At 43.3% G+C, this 20828-nt stretch overlaps 1 protein-coding gene across 1 annotated transcript in view; it reads left to right on the top strand.

The window, feature by feature from the left end:
- Positions 1-1372: 1372 nt before the first annotated feature.
- Positions 1373-20828, top strand: part of MAST1 (microtubule associated serine/threonine kinase 1) — a 47523-nt gene continuing 28067 nt past the window's right edge. The window contains exons 1-8 of the mRNA XM_087710965.1: positions 1373-1581; positions 2115-2190; positions 3110-3319; positions 3956-4057; positions 11803-11935; positions 14507-14574; positions 18001-18086; positions 19934-20142. Of these exons, the coding sequence (XP_087567091.1) occupies positions 1373-1581; positions 2115-2190; positions 3110-3319; positions 3956-4057; positions 11803-11935; positions 14507-14574; positions 18001-18086; positions 19934-20142 (1093 nt within the window). The remainder of the gene's footprint in view (positions 1582-2114; positions 2191-3109; positions 3320-3955; positions 4058-11802; positions 11936-14506; positions 14575-18000; positions 18087-19933; positions 20143-20828) is intronic.

Consider the following 20828-nt stretch of genomic DNA (forward strand, 5'->3'; position numbering starts at 1 on the left):
CATAAGACAGCGATCTGACTTATTTATTTATTTGTTTGTTTATTTATTTATTTATTTATTAGACTTATATACCGCTTCATAGGGCTTTCAGCCCTCTCTAAGCGGTTTACAAATTTATTTAGCAAATTGAGTCAGCAACTTGCCCCCACAGTCCAGGTCCTCATTTCACCCACCTCGGAAGGATGGAAGGCTGAGTCGACCTTGAGCCGGTGAGATTTGAACCGCTGAACTGCAGATCACAGTTAGCTGAAGTGGCCTGCAGTACTGCACCCTAACCACTGCACCACCTCGGCTCTTTTTGATGCTGACTTGATGAAGAGCTCTAGATAGATTGATTGTAGTACGGAGATGTACAGGTTGTTTTTGACGTATGAACCACAATTGAGCCCAAAATTTCTGTTGCTAAGTGAAATATTTGTTAAGTGAATTTCGCCCCCATTTTACGACTTTCCTTGCCACGGTTGCTAAGTGAATCACAGCAGTTGTCGAGTTAGGAACAGGGTTGTTAAGGGAATCTGGCTTCTCCGTTGACTTTGCTTGTCAGAAGGTGCCAAAGGGTGATCCCGTGGCCCTGGGACCCTGCAACTGTCGTAAGTATGAGTCAGTTGCCAAGCACCTGAATTTTGACCAAGGGGATGCTGCAGTGGCCGTATGTGTGAAAAATGGTCATGCCACTTTTTTTCAGTGAAGTTGTACGGTCAGTATATGAACTATTGTAAGTCAAGGATTACCTGTAATTAGCAGTTGGATGATATTTTGCTTTTTGCCAAGTGTTGTGGGATGTATTGGAAAGCTGAATGTCCCATGTAGAGGAACTGGAGATATCAGTGTGAGGTTTGAAATCACACACACACACACACACACACACACACACACACACACACACACACACACAGACAGGCACGCACACACGATAGAGCTGCTGCATCTCATCATTGGTGAATGATGACATGGCCTAGGACCCGGATACCTACGGGACCGTCTTCTGCCACATACCTTTCTCAGACCGATAAGATCGCACAGGATGGGCCTTCTCCGGGTACCTTCAGCGGGTCAATGCCGGCTGGCGGCGCCTAGGAGTAGGGCCTTCTCTGTTGCCGCTCCGGCCCTATGGAATGAGCTGCCCCCGGAGATCCGGGCCCTACCCACTCTCATGGCCTTTCGCAAAGCCATTAAAACCTGGCTCTTCCGGCAGGCCTGGGGCTGTTGACCCCTTGATGGTGGTCCAGCCCTGTTTGATTGTGTTCCTTTTTAACTTGTTGTGTCCCGTTATTTTAATAATTCTTTTTTAATTCTTTTTTTTTTTCATTTCTGTAAGCCGCCCGGAGTCCTCCGGAATCGGGCGGCATAGAAATTCAAGAAATGAAATGGAATGAATGAATGGTCACATGGCCAACTCTGTCCCTTCTCTTCCTCACAGTCGTCCTGCTCCTCCCAGGAGCGTCTTCATCAGCTGCCTTATCAGCCAACTGTGGATGAGCTGCACTTCCTGTCCAAGCATTTTGGAAGCACTGAGAGTATAACCGATGATGACGGGGGGCGGCGGTCTCCCGCCGTACGGCCTCGGTCCCGGAGCCTCAGGTAGCCGCCAAGACAAGCCTAAACAGCAATACTTTTTTATATTATGACATACAAAGAAAATCTGCTTTCTAATTTTTTTTTCCCCTCTGCATGACCAATTCCGTATGATGTGCTTTCTTTTTTCTGTCCCTTATCAACCCTGAAGGGACACTTTATGCCAAAGAGTTTAAAAACAACCCCCTTCTGGAATCGTACAACAGCTGTATATTTAAGCCAGTATCTAATGTCTGCCACAATTTTACAAATTGAAATAGTTAGAGATGCTTCTTTGCTACCAGTCCTAAAATCTATAGGACTGTTATGAAGGATGGGTAAATATCTCTTATGTAATTTAGGGTACTCCTCATTCCTAAAATAATATCATCCAAAGCAAGTATGATTCTACTTCTGAAAGGGCAATATGATAGTTTTAAGGAATGGACTTAGTTTTCTAAAAGAGAAAATGGAATAGAATAGAACAGTGGTTCCCAAACTTGGCAACTTTAAGACTTGTGGACTTCAACTGATTTGTGATTTATTTATTTTTTTTGCAGCCCGGGCCGGTCTCCATCCTCCTATGATAATGAGATAGTCATGATGAATCATGTTTACAAGGAACGATTCCCCAAGGTAAGGGTTGAGTAGGGAAGAGCCTAATCATTGAAGCTCAAACTGTTTTAGACAGGAGAAGAAAAAAAACAGTGGCCAAGCTGGAGGGAGAAAAATTGGGTCTATCCCACCTTCTTATTTTTGACGTTTAAATGAATCTGAGAATGAACAGAATCACTTTAGAGTGCCCCTTTTTCTCCTGAATATTATAATGTTCCAACAAAAGAATTGAGGAAAGAAACAAAAGTCAGAGGACAACAGGTTTATTGATACCAGAATAGAGCACACTTTTTAAAGAAAACAGCTTTAATATCCTGAATAATTCCCATTAAAAAGACAGTAATAAAGGAATGGCTTTATGATCCAGATCTCTCTCCCTCCCTCCCTCCCTCTCTTTCTCTCTCTGATAATCTGGATAGTGTGGTCACTGCAGTATAAAATTTCAGGGTAAAATTCTCACATTCTTTTCTGGGCTTTAAAAAAAATGGGGCTTAGTCTGATTTATCGGGACTGTCCTTTTTTTTAACCTCATTCAAGAATTGTGAGTTCAAGAATTGAACTCACAGGCTGGGCCTTCTCCGGTTGCCGTCGACCGGACAATGATGGCTGGCGGCCACTCGGGGGAGGGCCTTCTCTGTAGCTGCTTCGACCCTGTGGAACGACCTACCCGTAGAGATCCGGACCCTTCCCACTCTCTCGGCCTTCCGAAAAGCCACTAAAACCTGGCTGTTCCGGCAGGCCTGGGGCTGTTGACCACATGAACGAGGTCCAGCCCCACCTAGATTGAGTGTATGGTGTGTTGCTTTTAAATTTGTTTCTTGTTTCTTTTTATTTTTAACTTCTTATTTTAATTTGTTTCTGTAAGCCGCATGGAGTCCTACGGGATCGGGGGGCATATAAATTTATTAAAAGTTAAAGTTAAAGTTTCTTACTCCAATAGGCCACAGCGCAGATGGAAGAGAAGCTACAAGATTTCATCAAATCTTACGAGCCAGACAGTGTATTGCCTTTGGCTGATGGGGCGCTCAGTTTCATCCACCACCAAGTCATCGAGCTGGCACGAGACTGCTTGGCCAAGTCCCAGGAGGGTCTCATCACTACGGTCTATTTCTATGAGTTGCAAGAGAACATGGAGAAGCTCTTGAAAGATGTGAGTGTCAGCGGTTCCACCACAAATGCGCGTATGACAAAAGTGCGTGTGACTAAAGCGCGGTGACAAAACCGCGCCGTCAAAACCGCGGAGACGAATGAGCGCTGAAGCGCGCCGACAACAGCACGCCGACAGAAGCGCGCTGTAACATAACCCTAAAAATAACCCTAACCCTAAACCTAACCCTAAACCTAATCCTAAACCTTACCTTAACTTAAATCGCGCTTCTGTCGGCGCGCTGTTGTCGGCGCGCTGTTGTCGGCGCGCTTTTGACATCGTGGTTTTAGCGCCGCGGTTTTGTTGCCGCGCTTTTGACGTTCGCGGTTATGTCGTGCCACGAGTGTCAGCAGCCCAGGAAATAAAATATCGCAAATATGAATAAAACTTATAGATCGCTTGGTTCACAAGGGGGGCGGGGTCTGAAAAAGCAAGTTGGTTTGGAGTAGGCTTTACGAGGAAAAATGGATTTAAGTGATGGAAATTGGGAAGGCTGCTTACATGACGTGCCTAGTCCGCCGGTGGAATTAGAGGCTCCGATAATGAGGTTGGGACGAGGTAGCTTTGATAAGTGCTGTGGTCTTACATAATGGCAGGCTAAGTCCTCCACTAATGAGCCATCCCTTTTGTTGCTTGTAGGCTTATGAACGTTCTGAAAGTGAAGAGGTGACCTTTGTCACTCAACTGGTGAAGAAGCTACTCATCATCATCTCCCGTCCGGCTCGCCTACTAGAATGCCTGGTGAGGCATAGAAGGGTGGAGTGCATGCATATGTGTGGGTATGCTTTGAATCGGCAGAAAGATCCAAAGTGTGTGCCACTGTTGCCAATAGATTTTTATATACGAACTTATCCCAAGCTTTTCTTAGTGACTATATAACATTCCACACATGGAAGATCAGCACATAATTAACAGGTATGGAAATGGCAGCATTAGAGTTAGGAAGAAGACTGTTACGGTTTTGGTCTTCCTTTCCCCTTGTTTATATTTATTTCATTAGGACTTAAAATTTGCTTGTGATATTGTGGAGTCACTGTGGAATGCACAGTGACTCCACACACCCCATTCATAAACATGCAGACACAAAGATAGATAGATGATAGATAGATAGATAGATAGATAGATAGATAGATAGATAGATAGATAGATAGATGATAGATAGATAGATAGATAGATAGATAGATAGATAGATAGATAGATAGAAAGAAGATGGATGGATGGATGGATGGATGGATGGATGATAGATAGATAGATAGATAGATAGATAGATAGATAGATAGATAGATGATAGATAGATAGATAGATAGATAGATAGATAGATAGATAGATAGATAGATAGATAGATAGATAGATAGATGGATGTTCGGACCCCCTCCTGCATCCAGTAACGAAAACCGAGACAAGATTAAATGGAATGTCCTTTAATAACAAGACCAGAATCTCAGTGGTTGAAAGCCAAATAAACAAACAGATAAGGACCTTGGCAGCAAGTCCGACAAACCTTGGCAGCAATTCAGAAAAACTCTGGCAGCAATCCAGCCTGCCAAGTTACTTTCTCTTTAGTCCAAGCGTTGACTTCTGCAAGAAGGGCATGGCACAAGCAGTCTCTTTTATAGTCTGGAGAGGAGCCTAATGACCATCAGCTGAGCGTAATTACCTCCTGTAGTTACGTAGTTGTTCTTGACGCCGAGTAGCTTTTCGACGGCGTGCATCCCGGAACAACTCACTGTTGGTTTCTGGATCACTCTCCCTTGTCTCCTCCCCACTGATCCAAGGCTCAGGCGCCTCCTGGTGGCCAACAGCCTCTCTGCGCCCTGCTCGGAGTTGGAACCCTGTCCAGGGTCCTCCACATCCTCCAGGGCCGACTCATAGGGCCTCTCGCTGTCGGAGTCTGGTGCAGCTCCAACGGCTCCTGGCTGGGCCACAACAGATGATAGGTAGGTAGGTAGGTAGGTAGGTAGGTAGGTGGTAGGTAGGTAGGTAGGTAGGTAGTAGATAGATAGATAGATAGATAGATAGATAGATAGATAGATAGATAGATAGATAGATAGATAGATAGATAGATAGATAGATAGAACGAACCAGTTCGTCAAATCTACCGGACCGGTCTAGAAGAGGTTCCACCCGTGGACCCGGAAAGCAGGCCACACCTAAGAAGAGGTTCCAAATTTTTTTGAACCCACCATTGCTAAAGGGTTAGGGGTGCAAGGATCTTGTAACTTGACAGCTTTAAGACTTGCATGCTTCAATGCCAGAGTTTCTGAATAGCTACTTGGACTGACCTAAGTACTAATTCATAATTTCATATCCGGTCACATGGGCGGCAAACCACTCCCACAAAGGAGGCCCACACCCACAGAGTAGGTTCAAACAATTTTTGAAACACCACCTCTGGAGGAAGATGACAGAGCAGGTAGGCTGGCATGCAGACCATGAGGAGAAGGAGAAAATGGGCAAGATCATTAGCTAATAATGTCATTGAAATAATACACTTTCAAACACTGAGAACATATCTAAAAAATAAAACAAAAAACCTGGACTCCTGAAAAACTGAGCACATTTTCATTCATTTCTTATTAAAAAGAAGAAAATGGAATGTGCAGAAAAGGATTTGAAACACAAGAACCAAATAACCAGGCGGGATGAACGTAATTTAGGTGATAGAGAAGGTTTTTTTGTTAAGAAGGTCATTTTTTTATTCCAGTAAATCTGAGGACAGGCTATTTCCTTTTGCTCCTAGTGTGTACAGACATGATCTATACTGGTAGAACTTAAGAGGCCAGCAAATTAGAAGCAGGAAAAGCTGCTCTCAGAAATTATTTATGTAATAGAAAATGGAAGAGACACCATTAAGAATGATAAAAGTATTTAAAAATCAATCAAAAGATTTGGAAATAATTCAGAGTGATAAGCGGAAGGACACACATCTGGTCTTTATCACACTTAACATCGTAGCAGCCTGTTTTCAGTACTTTTGAAGAGCGGGCCTGTTAATTTCATTGTTGTCAAACGTGAGAGCTGGGTTTCTAACCAGTACATGATGTTTTTTAACTGTATTACTCCAAAGTTGAAAGATAACGGATTGTTTTCCAACTCTTAAAGCTTTGAACAAGTTATGAACTACAGGTAGCTCTCAACTTATGAATGGTCGTTTAGCAACTATCTGAAGTTATGATAGACACCTCCCCCTCCCCCCCAAAAAATACAATCTGATTTTGATGTTAAGATAGCCATAATTCTCCCCCAATCACATGATTGCATTTTAGGTGATTGTCAACCAGTTCACCTTTATGGTTATGTACCGCATTATACAGTCATGTGACTGACTTTTTACAGACTTTTTTTTTGCTTATTTATAGCATCGACTTCCACTTTCTGTCGCAGAATGCCCATTGGGTATTACTGCCTCATTTGCTGAACAATAGCAATAGCAGTTAGCCTTATATACCGCTTCATAGGGCTTTCAGCCCTCTCTAAGCGGTTTACAGAGTCAGCATATTGCCCCCAACAACAATCCGGGTCCTCATTTTACCCACCTCGGAAGGATGGAAGGCTGAGTCAACCTTGAGCCGGTGAGATTTGAACAGCCGAACTGCAGAACTGCAGTCAGCTGAAGTAGCCTGCAGTGATGCATTTAACCACTGCGCCACCTCGGCTCTTAACAACTGCCACACAAAATGCCCCAACGTTGGATCCACTCCAGTGGATTCAAATAATTTAACAACCGGTTCTCTGCCCTAATGACCATCTGGGTAGGTGGGGCTCAGTAGTCATGTGACTGGATGGACGTGGCCAACTCAAGTTCACTCAGGTCAATGAACGCTTCATCTTAGCTGTTCCAATGTAATCAGGGTTAACCGGAGAGGCAGTTTCTGTAAGCAGGTCAATAAAGATTAGGCTAGAAACAACTCCAGAATGTTTCCTTCCTTCCTGCCCTCCTTACAGGATTAGCCCTGGAAAGTGGGAAAAAACAAAATGAGATTTCTTCCAACAACCGGTTCTCTGAACTGCTTAGAAAGTTACCAACCGGTTCTCCCGGATAGATGCGAACCGGCTGAATCCCACCACTGATCCACTCATGTGATGCCTTGACAGATGACTGCAATGACATGGCCATAATTCTGAACTCAACTATGGTCATAGGTTGAGGACTACTTATAGCTGTTTGAGGAATCTACCAGATTTCTCCTAGAGCAGGAGTGTCAAACTCAAGGGCCCCCGGACCACATCCAGCCCACAGGGTGCTTAAATCCGATCCACAGGGCTGGCCTGGAAATATTAAAGGACTGACTCGCGCACCTCTGGCAGCTAAAAAGGCTGCGTGTGGCCCTTCTGCGCCTTGTTTTCCACACTCTATGGCCTCCTGCAGCATCTGCTGGCTGAAAACAGCCCCAGAAATAATAGCAATAGCAATAGCAAGTTAGATTTATATACCGCTTCATAGGGCTTTCAGCCCTCTCTAAGCGTTTACAGAGTCAGCATTACGCCCCCATAGTCTGGGTCATCATTTTACCACCTCGGAAGGATGGAAGGCTGAGTCAACCTTGAGCCGGTGAGATTTGAACAGCCGAACTGCAGATAACAGTCAGCTGAAGTGGCCTGCAGTACTGCACCCTAACCACTGCGCCACCTCGGCTCTTAAGGTGCAGTCGGGCTGCGCACAGACTCCCCGTGCCTCCTTTTGGCCAGCAGGGTGCTGCAGAAGGCATCCGTCCTGGCCCCCCCCCTGCCCCCCCCACAGCCTGTGGAGGAGAACTAGAATGCTGGTCCAGCTCTCGAAGAAATCCAGCTTGACACCCTGTCCTAGAGGCTCATCCATCTGGTCTGCGTGAAAGGTTTCTTCCTATCTCCAAATGTGGAACTGTTTTCTTTAGAAACGAGATTGGCCTCTACTTTCTTGATTTATTAAAAGACATATTTGGCCTTTGAAATTACTAGCAGCTGGCTCAATATGGAGATTTGGGAGGTTGGAGTTAATGTTTGGGAGATTGTTTTAAACCAGTGTTTCTCAACCTTGGCAACTTGAAGATGTCCGGACTTCAACTCCAGAATTCTAGGAGTTGAATTCCGGACATCTTCAAGTTGTCAAGGTTGAGAAACACTGTTTTAAACTTTCAAGAGATTCATATTTATAAAAAGTGATTGTGAACAGTGTTGGTGATAGCTGTTGACAGTAGCAATAGCAATAGCAGTTAGACTTATATACCGCTTCATAGGTATATAAGCGGTTTACAGAGTTAGCATATCGCCCCCAACAATCCGGGTCCTCATTTCACCCACCTTGGAAGGATGGAAGGCTGAGTCAACCTTTTGAGCCGGTGAGATTTGAACCGCCGAACTGCAGATAGCCTGTCAGCTGAAGTGGCCTGCAGTACTGCACTCTACCCACTGCGCCACCTCGGCTCTTATTGCCCTCAATTAAAAGACTGATGAGTAAACAGCTATTTAAAGAAGTGGCTTTGCTGTTTGCCTAAATGGGATTTCAGCCAGAGTTCTATGTGGATAGTATATCATGCTATTCCGTGATGGGTCTTTGGGATTTATTTTTTGGGTGAGAATTTGGATTTTTGCCTAGCACCAAAACTAGGATCACAAGCCCTCCCTGGAGGAAGTGAGATCCTCTTTCAGCTGGAATTAAGCTTCTTCTAGTTCAGTTCCCAAGGTAGAGCACCATGTTGCTGCTTCACATCAGTGGTGGGTTTCAAAAATGGTTCGAACCTACTCTGTGGGTGTGGCCTCCTTTGTGGGAGTGGCTTGCCGCCCACGTGACCGGATGGGAGAGGCTTGCCGCCCCATGTGACCGGATATGAAGATGCCGACGACACTTTGTCAGAACCACCTTAAATTACCCCACACACACAGCAGGCATGCATAAGAATATGATGTAAACTTGTTTTTGAAAAGGTATCTTTGGTTTGCGTTAAAACAACTTCAACACACGCAATGTTCTGATTGCACCACAAACGCAGTAGTCATCCTTACCTTTCACAGAGGCACTGAGTTTTATAAATAGGAGCATGATAGTGTAGAATAATCCTATCCAAGGACCAGTGGTGGGTTTCAAAAAATTTTGGAACCTCTTCTGTAGGTGTGGCCTGCTTTCCGGGTCCACTGGTGGAACCTCTTCTAACCGGTTCGGTAGATTTGATGAACCGGTTCTATCGAATAGGTGGGAACTGGTAGGAACCACCTGCTTCACATACTCCTTAAGTCAGTATGATTGAAACCATGCTCCGAGCTGAGCATGAGCAGCTTCAACCTGTCTCAAGAATCCCTTCTCTCTCCCCATCTGGGCTCTTCCCTTTACCATCGGAGGGTTCAGATCATCAACTCAGGTTGTATCTGCTTAGGCAGTGTTTCTCAACCTTGGCAAACTTGAAGTTGTCGCGACTTCAACTCCCATAATTCCCCAGCCAGCGAATGCTGGCTGGGGAATTTCTGGGAGTTGAAGTCGGACATTTCCAAGTTGCGCCCAAGAGTTGAAACACTGGCTTAGGCTATTCTGAAGGTTCCTGTGTGTTACCTTGACAACACAACGCCAATCACAGAACATGTTTTCTCAACGGCCAGTTGCTGTGCTGCATTGGCTAGGCTGACGCTGTCTTTGTTGTCCCGCTCAGAAACATGGGAGCATCAGAAGGAGGAGGTTGGCAGACAAGGGTTCCTCTTTATGCCCTCCTGTTCCTCAAACTGGAATTGAAGACAAACTAAGCTTGTGTTTCAAACATGGGTTTCAGAAGGGTTTCCTTGCGAACAAAATTAAAGTGCTCTGTTTATTTAGCTTCTCTCCTCCCCACCCCTCTTCATCCAGGTCAGATTATAAACGGAGCTGTAAACAGGCTTCTTAATTCCTCATAGCAATCTTCCCCAATGTAAGCCCTACTAGAGCCATCCGTTGAAAATCCAGTCAGACACAGCATGATGACAGGATATGGTGGGAGTTGTTGTTCAGTTCAACTCCCAGGGCCATGCCTAAAGCAAGACTAATATGAATTGCCACCTGATAGGACGCGGCAGACAAAACCGCGGTCCACTAAAGCCATTAAAGCGCGTCGCTGACGTCATCAGCAGCGCGACAACGACCGCGGAGAAAAAAGGGTGCTTTAAAAAGCGCTTTTAAAGCAAGCCGATTCACGTTAAGGTAAGGGTTAGGTTTAGGGTTAGGTTTAGGGTTAGGTTTAGGGTTAGGTTTAGGGTTAGGTTTGGGGGGTTAGGTTTAGGTTTACGTGTTAATTTTAACTTTACCGCTCACAGCGTGCTTTTTTCGTTGCGCTGTGATGACATCAGGTACGCGGTTTCGTCGAGCGCGCTTTAGTCGACCGCGGTTTTGTGGTGGAACCAATAGGATAGACTAGTGTTTCTCAACCTTGGCAACTTGAAGATGTCCGGACTTCAACTCCCAGAATTCCCCAGCCAGCTGGTTGGGGAATTCTGGGAGTTGAAGTCCGGACATCTTCAAGTTGCCAAGGTTGAGAAACACTGGGATAGACCATTTTAACCATGTATTCGGTATCAGGGATTAACTATCATCTGATTAGGGAAGGGAGTCAGTATCTTGTATCCATCAATGCAAATGTTTCTGGGAATCCAACAGGCAAGGCCTTCTCCCACTGCTTCTTTTCAGCAGCCAGCATTTTGAGGGATTTTGTTATTGGTTGCGAAGTCATGTCTGACCCATTGGGACCCCATAGGCTTGATTACTGCAACGCACTCTACATGGGGCTGCCCTTGAAGAGTGTTCGGAGACTACAGTCAAGGTCCTGTCTGTGTGTTAATAAATCCTTGTAGTATCTTTGTCTCGGGGTGCTTTGGTGTAGGACGAGGGGGGTCGGAACACTTATCTATCCAAGCCTCCTCCTTGATTTGTCTGTTAACTATGTTGATGTGCATTTGCATTCCTGAGTTGTATTTATAGTCAGGTTCAAGGAACAGCCATGAGAAATGTCATGTTTGTCTACTAAGGATTTCAGGACGTAGCAACTCTAGCGACTATTCCTCTTGATTCTCACTATTTTTCTTCCCTACGAAGGCTTCCGCTTAGATTTTTACTACGAAATTGCCCAACCTAATTCACAGAATTTCATAAGCACTACAGATAACCACCTCCATAAGAAATTATCCATGTTTTCCCATTCCTATTTTTATCTTGTTTTCTTTCCAGAAAAAAACAATCCTTAAGGGGGGGGGGGGAAACTAGCTGCAAAACTGGCTACCGCCGCACTGTTGTAAAGCGCCCTTCTGTCGCCGCGCTGTTGTCGCGGCGGTGATGACGCGTGGTGATGACGTCGCGGCTTTAGCGACGCGGTTTTATCACCGCTATTTTGACGAGCGCGGTTTTGTCGTGCCACGGAGTCCTGTTACCCAGGTCTACATCCATTGTTTTTAGCGTTACATCTCCCTAGGTGTCTCTTTTGTGGTTCCCTGAAATCAGTTCTCCTCTGCTAATCTCCATCCTAATTCTGGCCTGCTCTGCATCTTCACTCTAGGAGTTTAACCCTGAGGAGTTTTACCACTTGCTGGAAGCAGCTGAGGACCACGCCAAAGAGGGACATTTGGTGAAGACAGATATTCCTCGTTACATCATAAGCCAGTTGGGACTGACTCGAGACCCATTTCCAGGTAATACAACCAAAATTGTCTGCTATCCAAGTGGCCTTGTCTCTGTACATGTACCCAATATTTGTTTATATGTCAAGTGACCATACTCGTGTTTCATTTCTTGCATGTATTAGCATGGTCATCTCATAACTTCTTTGGATATGTGGCAATTTGTCATGCTGACTATTCAATTCAACATTACATGGATTCCACACAGCACAAATTTGTTTGTTTTCTTCAATATGATCCTATATTCTTGGGCCATTTTTGTTCCTTGTGCAGCTTGTGAGGGAAATCTGCCTGACTACCTATTCTACGTAGGGGGTAGGATATAAATAAATCGACACAGAATTTAGTCCGACGGTTGAAAAAAAGACGTTAGCCAGGATAGCCTAGAGCAGTGTTTCTCAACCTTGGCGACTTGAAGTCCTGTGGACTTCAACTCCCAGAATCCCCCAGCCAAACAGGCTGGCTGGGGGATTCTGGGAGTTGAAGTCCACAGGACTTTAAGTCGCCAAGGTTGAGAAACACTGGCCTAGAGGCATATTTCTAAATAGTGAAGTTAGATTTATTAAAGAGCCATTAAGAATTTGTTAACAAACTGTCCGGTAGAAAGAGAAGAAGTTAAATTGTCGTCTACTAGTAAATTTCTGGATTGCCATCTTGTATTTGGTGATTTCTGGGATTCTTTTCAAGAATGCTGGAGTGGATAGGCACTTTTTGGAGATGAATAAGAGGAAAACCGACAGTGAAGCCTTAATTATTAAGAAATCCCAAGCATGCATACTTCTTTTTTTTTTTTTAATTTGAAATTCATATGGGATAGTGAAAAGGAAAATCAGTCTAGTTATAGAAAAAGTCTGGTTATGATAGGAGATCGGAATCTTTCACATGACAAAAAGATGCTGGATGAACAGTCTTCTCTCATCTTGACTTCAAACCTAAGTTTTCAGGGTTACGGCAAACCTTATTTTACAGCATCAGCTGTCTACATAGCAGAGGTGGGTTCCTACCAGTTCGCACCTATTCGGTAGAACCGGTTTGTCAAATCTTCCGAACCGGTTAGAAGAGGTTCCACCAGTGGACCCGGAAAGCAGGCCACACCTACAGAAGAGGTTCCAAAATTTTTTGAAACCCACCACTGACACACACACACACACACACAGACTCACACAGAGAGAGAAAGAGAAAGAGAAAGAAAGGAAGGAAGAAAGAAAGAAAAAAAGAAAGAAAACGTGAGAGAGAGAGAGATGAAAGAAAAAAAGGAAAAAGGGACAGAGAGACAAAAGGAAAGAAAGAGAGAGAGAGAAACAGAGAGACAGAGAGAGAGAGAGAGAGAAAACACCTGGCTGGCAAGCCACTCCCACCAGGTCACATGGCCAGCAAGCCACTCCCACAAAGGAGGCCACACCCACAGAGTAGGTTCGAAAAATGTTTGAAACCCACCACTGCTACATACACATGGTGACAATGAAATTTGGAACCCCATTGTCTCCCCCCCCCCATCAATTGTAGCTAAATATATATAACATAGCCATTAAAATTGTACAGAAAGACACTGACATAAAAATCTCCCAATCTCCCTCCTTTCGGTCTTTTACCGAGCCAAATAACTTTGTATTTGTTGTGTGTTGAATTGGGCTGAATTATCTAAAATGTTGATACTCCAACCATGACATCCAGGGTTGTGAAATTACTACAAGTGACAGATTCCTGCTTGCTTCATCTGAATAAAACTAAGAACAAACAGTGCACCATGTGAAGGTTTTTTTTTTTGGAATGGCTTCTGTTTTGATTTGTAGGACCTTTGCTGTAGGTATCTGGGCTCTGGATTTTATCCGACTGATGTGCAAAAGAGGGGTGTTTAACCACTTTCCTTCAACTTGGCTTCCCATTCAAAACTGACCCTCCATTTCACCCTTTCCTCTCCACGGTGGAAGAAGCGTTGTATGGATTCATCCTGTGTGGTTGATCCTGATACAGGGGTTGATCATCGTTGAAAGTTGTCTAACTAGGAACCATGATCTGGATTTCCAGAGAAGGAGTTATGGAATTTGCATACAAATTCTGGAAAGTGGTAGACCAGAGGCCCCAGGTGCTGGAAGGTCTGCTGCATGTTTCTTCATTAGGACAATTTATCTTTTACTGCTTCAGCTGGTCAATGCACATTTTTCACACTGGGCAAGGTAGCATATGCTCATCTGCGTCCAGTGTTAAATGCGTGCATATACATGCGTACATTTCCCTACGCCGGATTTCATGAGTGCATCTATATTGCATTGTGAGCGTGAGTAAAATTGCCAAAATGTGCCCATCAGCATAAAAGAGGCTTTTGCATATCGGCGGTGTGTCGAGGCTGCATGCAGATGTGCTCGCAAAGTGCATGGCTGGAATCTTCTGGTTTGCCATTAGAACACATGGAGCTTTCACATATGCCCATTTATACCACATGCATGTGCCGTTGTGTATATGCATGGCTCTGTGTGTGTCTAGATTTCACCCTTTCTGTGCTTTCATAAATGACGATGGGGTTGCTAAAGCCTTGTTCCCTTGGCTCTCCCTTTGGCTCTTCCCAAACCTTGTTGTCGTCAGATGTGCTGTATGTGGAGGAGCACGATAGTGGAGGATCCAACACACCTGAGACAGAGGAGTTCACCGAGGTCAGTATACAGGTCGGCTTGGCCAACCCCATCCTAGCCAGTTTCCCCCCCCACACACACACACACACAGGGACTCCCACGGAGACACCTTTATTGTGATTTGTTCCCTATGCTGTGCAAATGTCTCCCTTGCAGCCTGTCCTTCCTACTAAGCCTCAGGAACATCTCATTTGTGTAAGAAGAAAGAAATTTTCATAACAAGCTGAGATTAAGTAAAAATGTGTGATGGTGATAAAGCAGACGTAAAGTGAGATTTTGGACATTAAGTGTGAAATCTACTGGGTCAGGCTGGACAGCCTCTCAGAGCCCCTTTACTTCTATATTAAAGCCACATAGGCAGAGTTGCAGCTTGCAAAAGAATCAGGAAGCCAGTGCCTAACCACAAGATGTCCCTATGTCAAAATCTATGTCAAAAGTCCAGGGGTTCAATTAAAGTTCGTTAATGACACGTACTCCATAAACAAAAGGAGAAGTAAGACCCCCATCTCCTTATAAGGTTTTCTCCTCAAGGTAACCACTAAGAAATGTGTTAAGTATTTCCGTGTTGCAATGCTTTTGAGAATGTATAAGAACGCGTGCTTCGATAATGAAGGTTGTTCAGAACTTGCAATGCTAAGCCACGGGCTCGCTTTCTGAACCTGGCTGCCAAATAAACTTTTCCTGTATCCCGAGAAGTCTAACGCCTGTCATTTCCTGCAACAGTATAATATTCAAAAACTGTATTGGTGTAAAAACATAAATTATGGCATTTACCAGGCACATGTCATTTGCCTTTTCCTTCCACAGACACCCATGTTTAGAACTCCTAGTCTTTGAAATTCAGGAATATAACTGAAGTTCTATACTGTTTCTACTGGCAGCAATCGGAAATAAATTAAACATCAATAATATGGATGCTTCGTGAGGAGAGGTGCTACTTAAATAGCAGCATTACTTCTCTGATCTCCAGAGAACCGTGTTGCTTTTGGTAGTGGAAGTGGCGTTGCTCAATCACTGTGTCCTCTATTTTATCTTTCATATGTTCATTTTATATTGTATTTAGCTTTCCAAGGTAATTTCCCCCCAAGATGCTTTACATCTGTCTTATGTAAATTAATATGTATTTATATGAGAGAATCAACATAGATTGCATTTCTTTGCAGAAGTTAATCCCCTTAAGTTTCATGCACGCAGTGCTCTAGAAAAAATTAATTAAGATACAATAAATATTATTTCTAAATCAGAAACCTAATTTCAAAGAGCCGTAGGTTTTGCTTGTGGAAGAGATTTGCACTAACCCACTACCTTTTTCTTACTTTTTTTCCCCCTTGGACAACTAATAATGCTATTTATCCAGTAATTCACAATATTGCAAGCCTCCATCAGTTTCAACAATTATTTTTACATTGGTTGTTTGGAATGAGGGGCAGGTGGCAACTAAAATACAGCCGTTCAAACTCTCATGGATTTGTTTAATTATATTTCAACCTTTTTGGGGTGTGTGTGGTTTTTGAGCTGTTGAAGAATGTTTGAAATTATGTACAACGTAGTAAACAAATGCCAGCTTTGCTTGTTACAAGGACAGGCTATCTTTAATATTTTGTTCAATAAAAAGTGAAATAAATGCGCCTTTAATTTGGAATCCTACTAGTTAATCAACTACTGACTAAATATAGTAAAACCTGTAGGCTGATTTAGGATTTTCACATCTCACATTTTAAAGTTTAAAGCAGTTAACGTTTGGGGGGAAGTGCTGAAATGTAGCAATAGCAATAGCAATAGCAGTTAGACTTATATACCGCTTCATAGGGCTTTCAGCCCTCTCTAAGCGGTTTACAGAGTCAGCATATTGCCCCCAACTGTCTGGGTCCTCATTTTACCCACCTCGGAAGGATGGAGGGCTGAGTCAAACCCTGAGCGGGTGAGATTTGAACTGCCGAACTGCAGCTAACAGTCAGCTGAAGTAGCCAGCAGTGCTGCATTTAACCACTGCGCCACCTCGGCTCGGATTAACTTCCAATGGAAGATTAAAAGTTTACATAGAATGGCTCATAATTTTGGTCTTTTTCCCTCATACTTTATCTTAGCTCTACTTTTATGGAGTGTGGTATCAGCTCATAATTAGGCCACTGCGAGATCTATTGTGGTTTGCAATTTAGAAAAGGTTTTGCACCTTTATTCTAAGTTTCCTGTTCTTTATTGGTGAGACTGTGATGAACATACCTATGATAGTAGCTCTTTACTGAAGAACAGAGATTCTGCCTGGATAGATAGATAGATAGATAGATAGATAGATAGATAGATAGATAGATAGATAGATAGATAGATAGATAGATAGATAGATAGATAGATAGATAGATATGTGTTTTTTTTAAAAAAATCTATATATATATATATATATATATATATATATATATATATATATATATATATATATATACATATATATATACACACACACACACACACACACATATACATATACATATATGTGTGTGTGTGTGTGTGTGTGTGTGTGTTATTTGTGCTGATAAATAAATAAAGGGAGACTAGTATAGATCTATTTCAAGCTATTTAGCTCTCATCAGCTAGCCATGCCCTTATTGGGATTTGAATATACATACATACATACATACATACATACATACATACATACATACATACATACATACATATATATATATATATATATATATATATATATATGCTTTATTAGGACTTGAATGCTGTTGCTTAACTGTATTTCATTGCGCACTTGATTCTTCTTAAATTTTGATATTTCTGCATTTATAAATGAATAATTTATAAATGAAGATAAAGTAGGACGTAAAGTGAGATTTGGACATTAAGTGTGAAACCTACTGGGTCAGGCTGGACAGCCTCTCGGGGCCCCTTTACTTCTATATTAAAAAGCCACATAGACAGAGTTGGAGCTTGCAAAAGAACAGGAAGCAAATGCCTAACCACAAGATGTTCTAGCCAACGTCCCTAGGTCAAAACCTATGTCAAAAGTCCAAACCACAAGGTTCAATTAAAGTTCGTTATTGACACGTACTTCATACCTGAAACAAAAGGAGAAGTAAGACCCCATCTCCTTATAAGGCTTTCTCCTCAAGGTAACCACTAAGAAATGTGTTAAGGATTTCCGTGTTGCGCTGCCTTTGAGAATGTATAAGAACGTGTGCTTCGATAACGAAGGTGGTTCAGAACTTGCAATGCTAAGCCATGGGCCAGCTTTCTGAACCTGGCTGCCAAATAAACTTTTCCTGTATCCTGAGAAGTCTAACGCCTGTCATTTCTTGCAACAAAATGACTCCTGTTTCTGAACGATTCAAACGTTAACTTGTATTTTAAAAGCATCCTATAAGGTAAACTTCTGTTAGAACTGAATTGTTGCCTCCTTATGGACCATTTATGGCCTCACACTCAGAATGTTTAATGTTGCAGAGCCGTGGGACTACTCCGAAGCCAAAGAAGCCGCCAGGAGAAGGAGACTTTGAAACTATTAAACTTATAAGCAACGGGGCCTATGGGTGAGTGCACTCTTAGCATCAGGTTCCTTGGGTCCATTTCAGAGGTGGGTTCCTACCAGGTTGCACCTATTCGGTAGAACCGGTTCGTCAAATCTACCGAACCGGTTAGAAGAGGTTCCACCAGTAGAGCCGGAAAGCAGAAACACCTACAGAAGAGGTTCCAACATTTTTTGAAACCCACCACTGGTCCTTTGATATGATTATTCTACACTATCATGCTCATATTTATAAAACTCAGTGCCTCTGTGAAAGGTAAGGATGACTACTGCGTTTGTGGTGCAATCAGAACATTGCGTGTGTTGAAGTTGTTTTAACGCAAACCAAAGATGCCTTTTTAGAAACAAGTTTACATCATATTCTTCTGCATGCCAGTGCTGTGTGTGAGGTAATTTAAGGTGGTTCTGACAAGTGTCGTCGGCATCTTCATATTCGGTCACATGGGTTGCAAGCCACTCCTATCTGGTCACATGGGCGGCAAGCCACTCCCACAAAGGAGGCCACACCCACAGAGTAGGTTCGAACAATTTTTGAAACCCACCACTGGTCCATTGGCTGCAGGAAAGGACCTTTGCTTCTGGGTCGACAATTGGAGCTCCAAATCGCGTGGCCTCCAAATGTTTATTTGAGCCAGTCATTCTGTTTCTTACCATGATGATGTCGCTCAGAAGGGGAAAATTATAGCAGTTGTAGCAAATTGGAGTATAAATTACGACAGTGGTTCAAAGAGGCCATAAAAATAGGTGATTTTGAAAGCAAGTTCACTATTTGGATTAGTTGATTAATGAATAAATAAAATAAAATTTAGCCTGATATTGAAGAGGTATGAATAAGTGCCCGAACAAGCCTTTCTGATGAAGACATTCCTCGAGAAGAAACTAGCATCCCTGGGGCTATATGGAAAATTGGAGGAGAACCTCTGAGGCAGTGGTGGGTTTCCAAAATTGTTTGAACCTACTCTGTGGGTGTGGCCTCCTTTGTGGGAGTGGCTTGCCACCCATGTGACCGGATGGGAGTGGCTTGCCGCCCATGAGACCGGATATGAAGATGCCTTACGACACTTCTCAGAACCACCTTAAATTACCCCACACACAGCACTGGCCTGCATAAGAATAGGATGTAAACTTGTTTCTTAAAAGGCATCTTTGGTTTGCATTAAAACAACTTCAACACACGCAATGTTCTGATTGCACCACAAACGCAGGAGTCATCCTTACCTTTCACAGAGGCACTGAGTTTTATAAATAGGAGCATGATAGTGTAGAATAATCCTATCCAAGGACCAGTGGTGGGTTTCAAAAATTTTTGGAACCTCTTCTGTAGGTGTAGCCTGCTTTCCAGGTCCACTGGTGGAACCTCTTCTAACCGGTTCGGTAGATTTGACGAACCGGTTCTACCGAATAGGTGTGAACTGGTAGGAACCCACCTCTGCTCTGAGGACAATGTCAGTGAATAGGTGGGAGGAGGTATTCTTTCCAAGACCAAGATCTCAAATCCAGGATAATTCTGGATTCTGACTTCCCGCTGAGTAGTAGATTTTTCTATATTAAAATGTGCTGTAGCAAAGTACACTAGACAGATGTATAACCATGTTTAATTTTCTCCTGTACAAAGCATTCTGTAAATGTTAGATTTTTTTTAGCCAGCTAATAAAAGGAGGTGAACTCTAATAAATATGAAGGCTTCCGCAATCTTTCTTTAAAGTTGATGAAAATAAAAGGTAGTTTACAGAAGGATTGTGATACATGGATTTTGCAAGATTTTCCTTTTTTGTGGCAGGCGAATATAGACTTTTGGGGCAGAACCTAAAAATGCCTCTTGCTGACCTCTGCTTTCTTCTTCTCTCTCAGAGCGGTGTATTTGGTGCGACATAAAGAGACCCGCCAGCGCTTTGCCATGAAGAAAATTAACAAGCAGAACCTCATCCTGCGCAATCAGATCCAACAAGCCTTTGTGGAGCGTGACATTCTGACTTTTGCAGAGAACCCCTTCGTGGTCAGCATGTTCTGCTCTTTTGAAACTAAGCGGTACCTCTGCATGGTCATGGAGTATGTTGAAGGTACGCAGTCTCAGAATTTGTAAGGGTTGGTACCTGTGAGATGCAAAGTCTTTATGGAAGTCTCCATCCAATATCGTGCAAGAGTTAGCAATAGCAATAGCAGGTAGACTTATATACCGCTTCATAGGGCTTTCAGCCCTCTCTAAGAGGTTTACAGAGTCAGCATATTCCCCCCAACAATCTGGGTTCTCATTTCACTGACCTCGGAAGGATGGAAAGCTGCATCAACCTTGAGCCTGGTGAGATTCGAACTGCCAAATTGCAGGCAGCCGGCTGGCAGCAGAAGTAGCCTGCAGTACTGCATTCTAACCACTGTGTCACTGTGGCAAGTAGCAATAGCAATAGCAATAGGAGTTAGACTTATATACCGCTTCATAGGGTTTTCAGCCCTCTCTAAGCGGTTTACAGAGTCAGCATATTGCCCCCAACAACAATCCGGGTCCTCATTTTACCCACCTCGGAAGGATGGAAGGCTGAGTCAACCCTGAGCCGGTGAGATTTGAACAGCCGAACTGCAGAACTGCAGTCAGCTGAAGTAGCCTGCAGTGCTGCATTTAACCACTGTGCCACCTCGGCTGTTATCATAGTTATGTCATGTTAGCAGCAATCCATGGGAATTGGTTGCATTGATATGCTCTAAATACTGGTCATTTACGGCTTTGTCCAAACTGGACTCCAAATATATT

This window comes from Thamnophis sirtalis, unplaced genomic scaffold, assembly GCF_051295495.1.
Source record: "Thamnophis sirtalis isolate CommonGarterSnake01/CBP01778 unplaced genomic scaffold, rThaSir2_p1.2 scaffold_3, whole genome shotgun sequence".
NCBI lineage: Eukaryota > Metazoa > Chordata > Lepidosauria > Squamata > Natricidae > Thamnophis > Thamnophis sirtalis.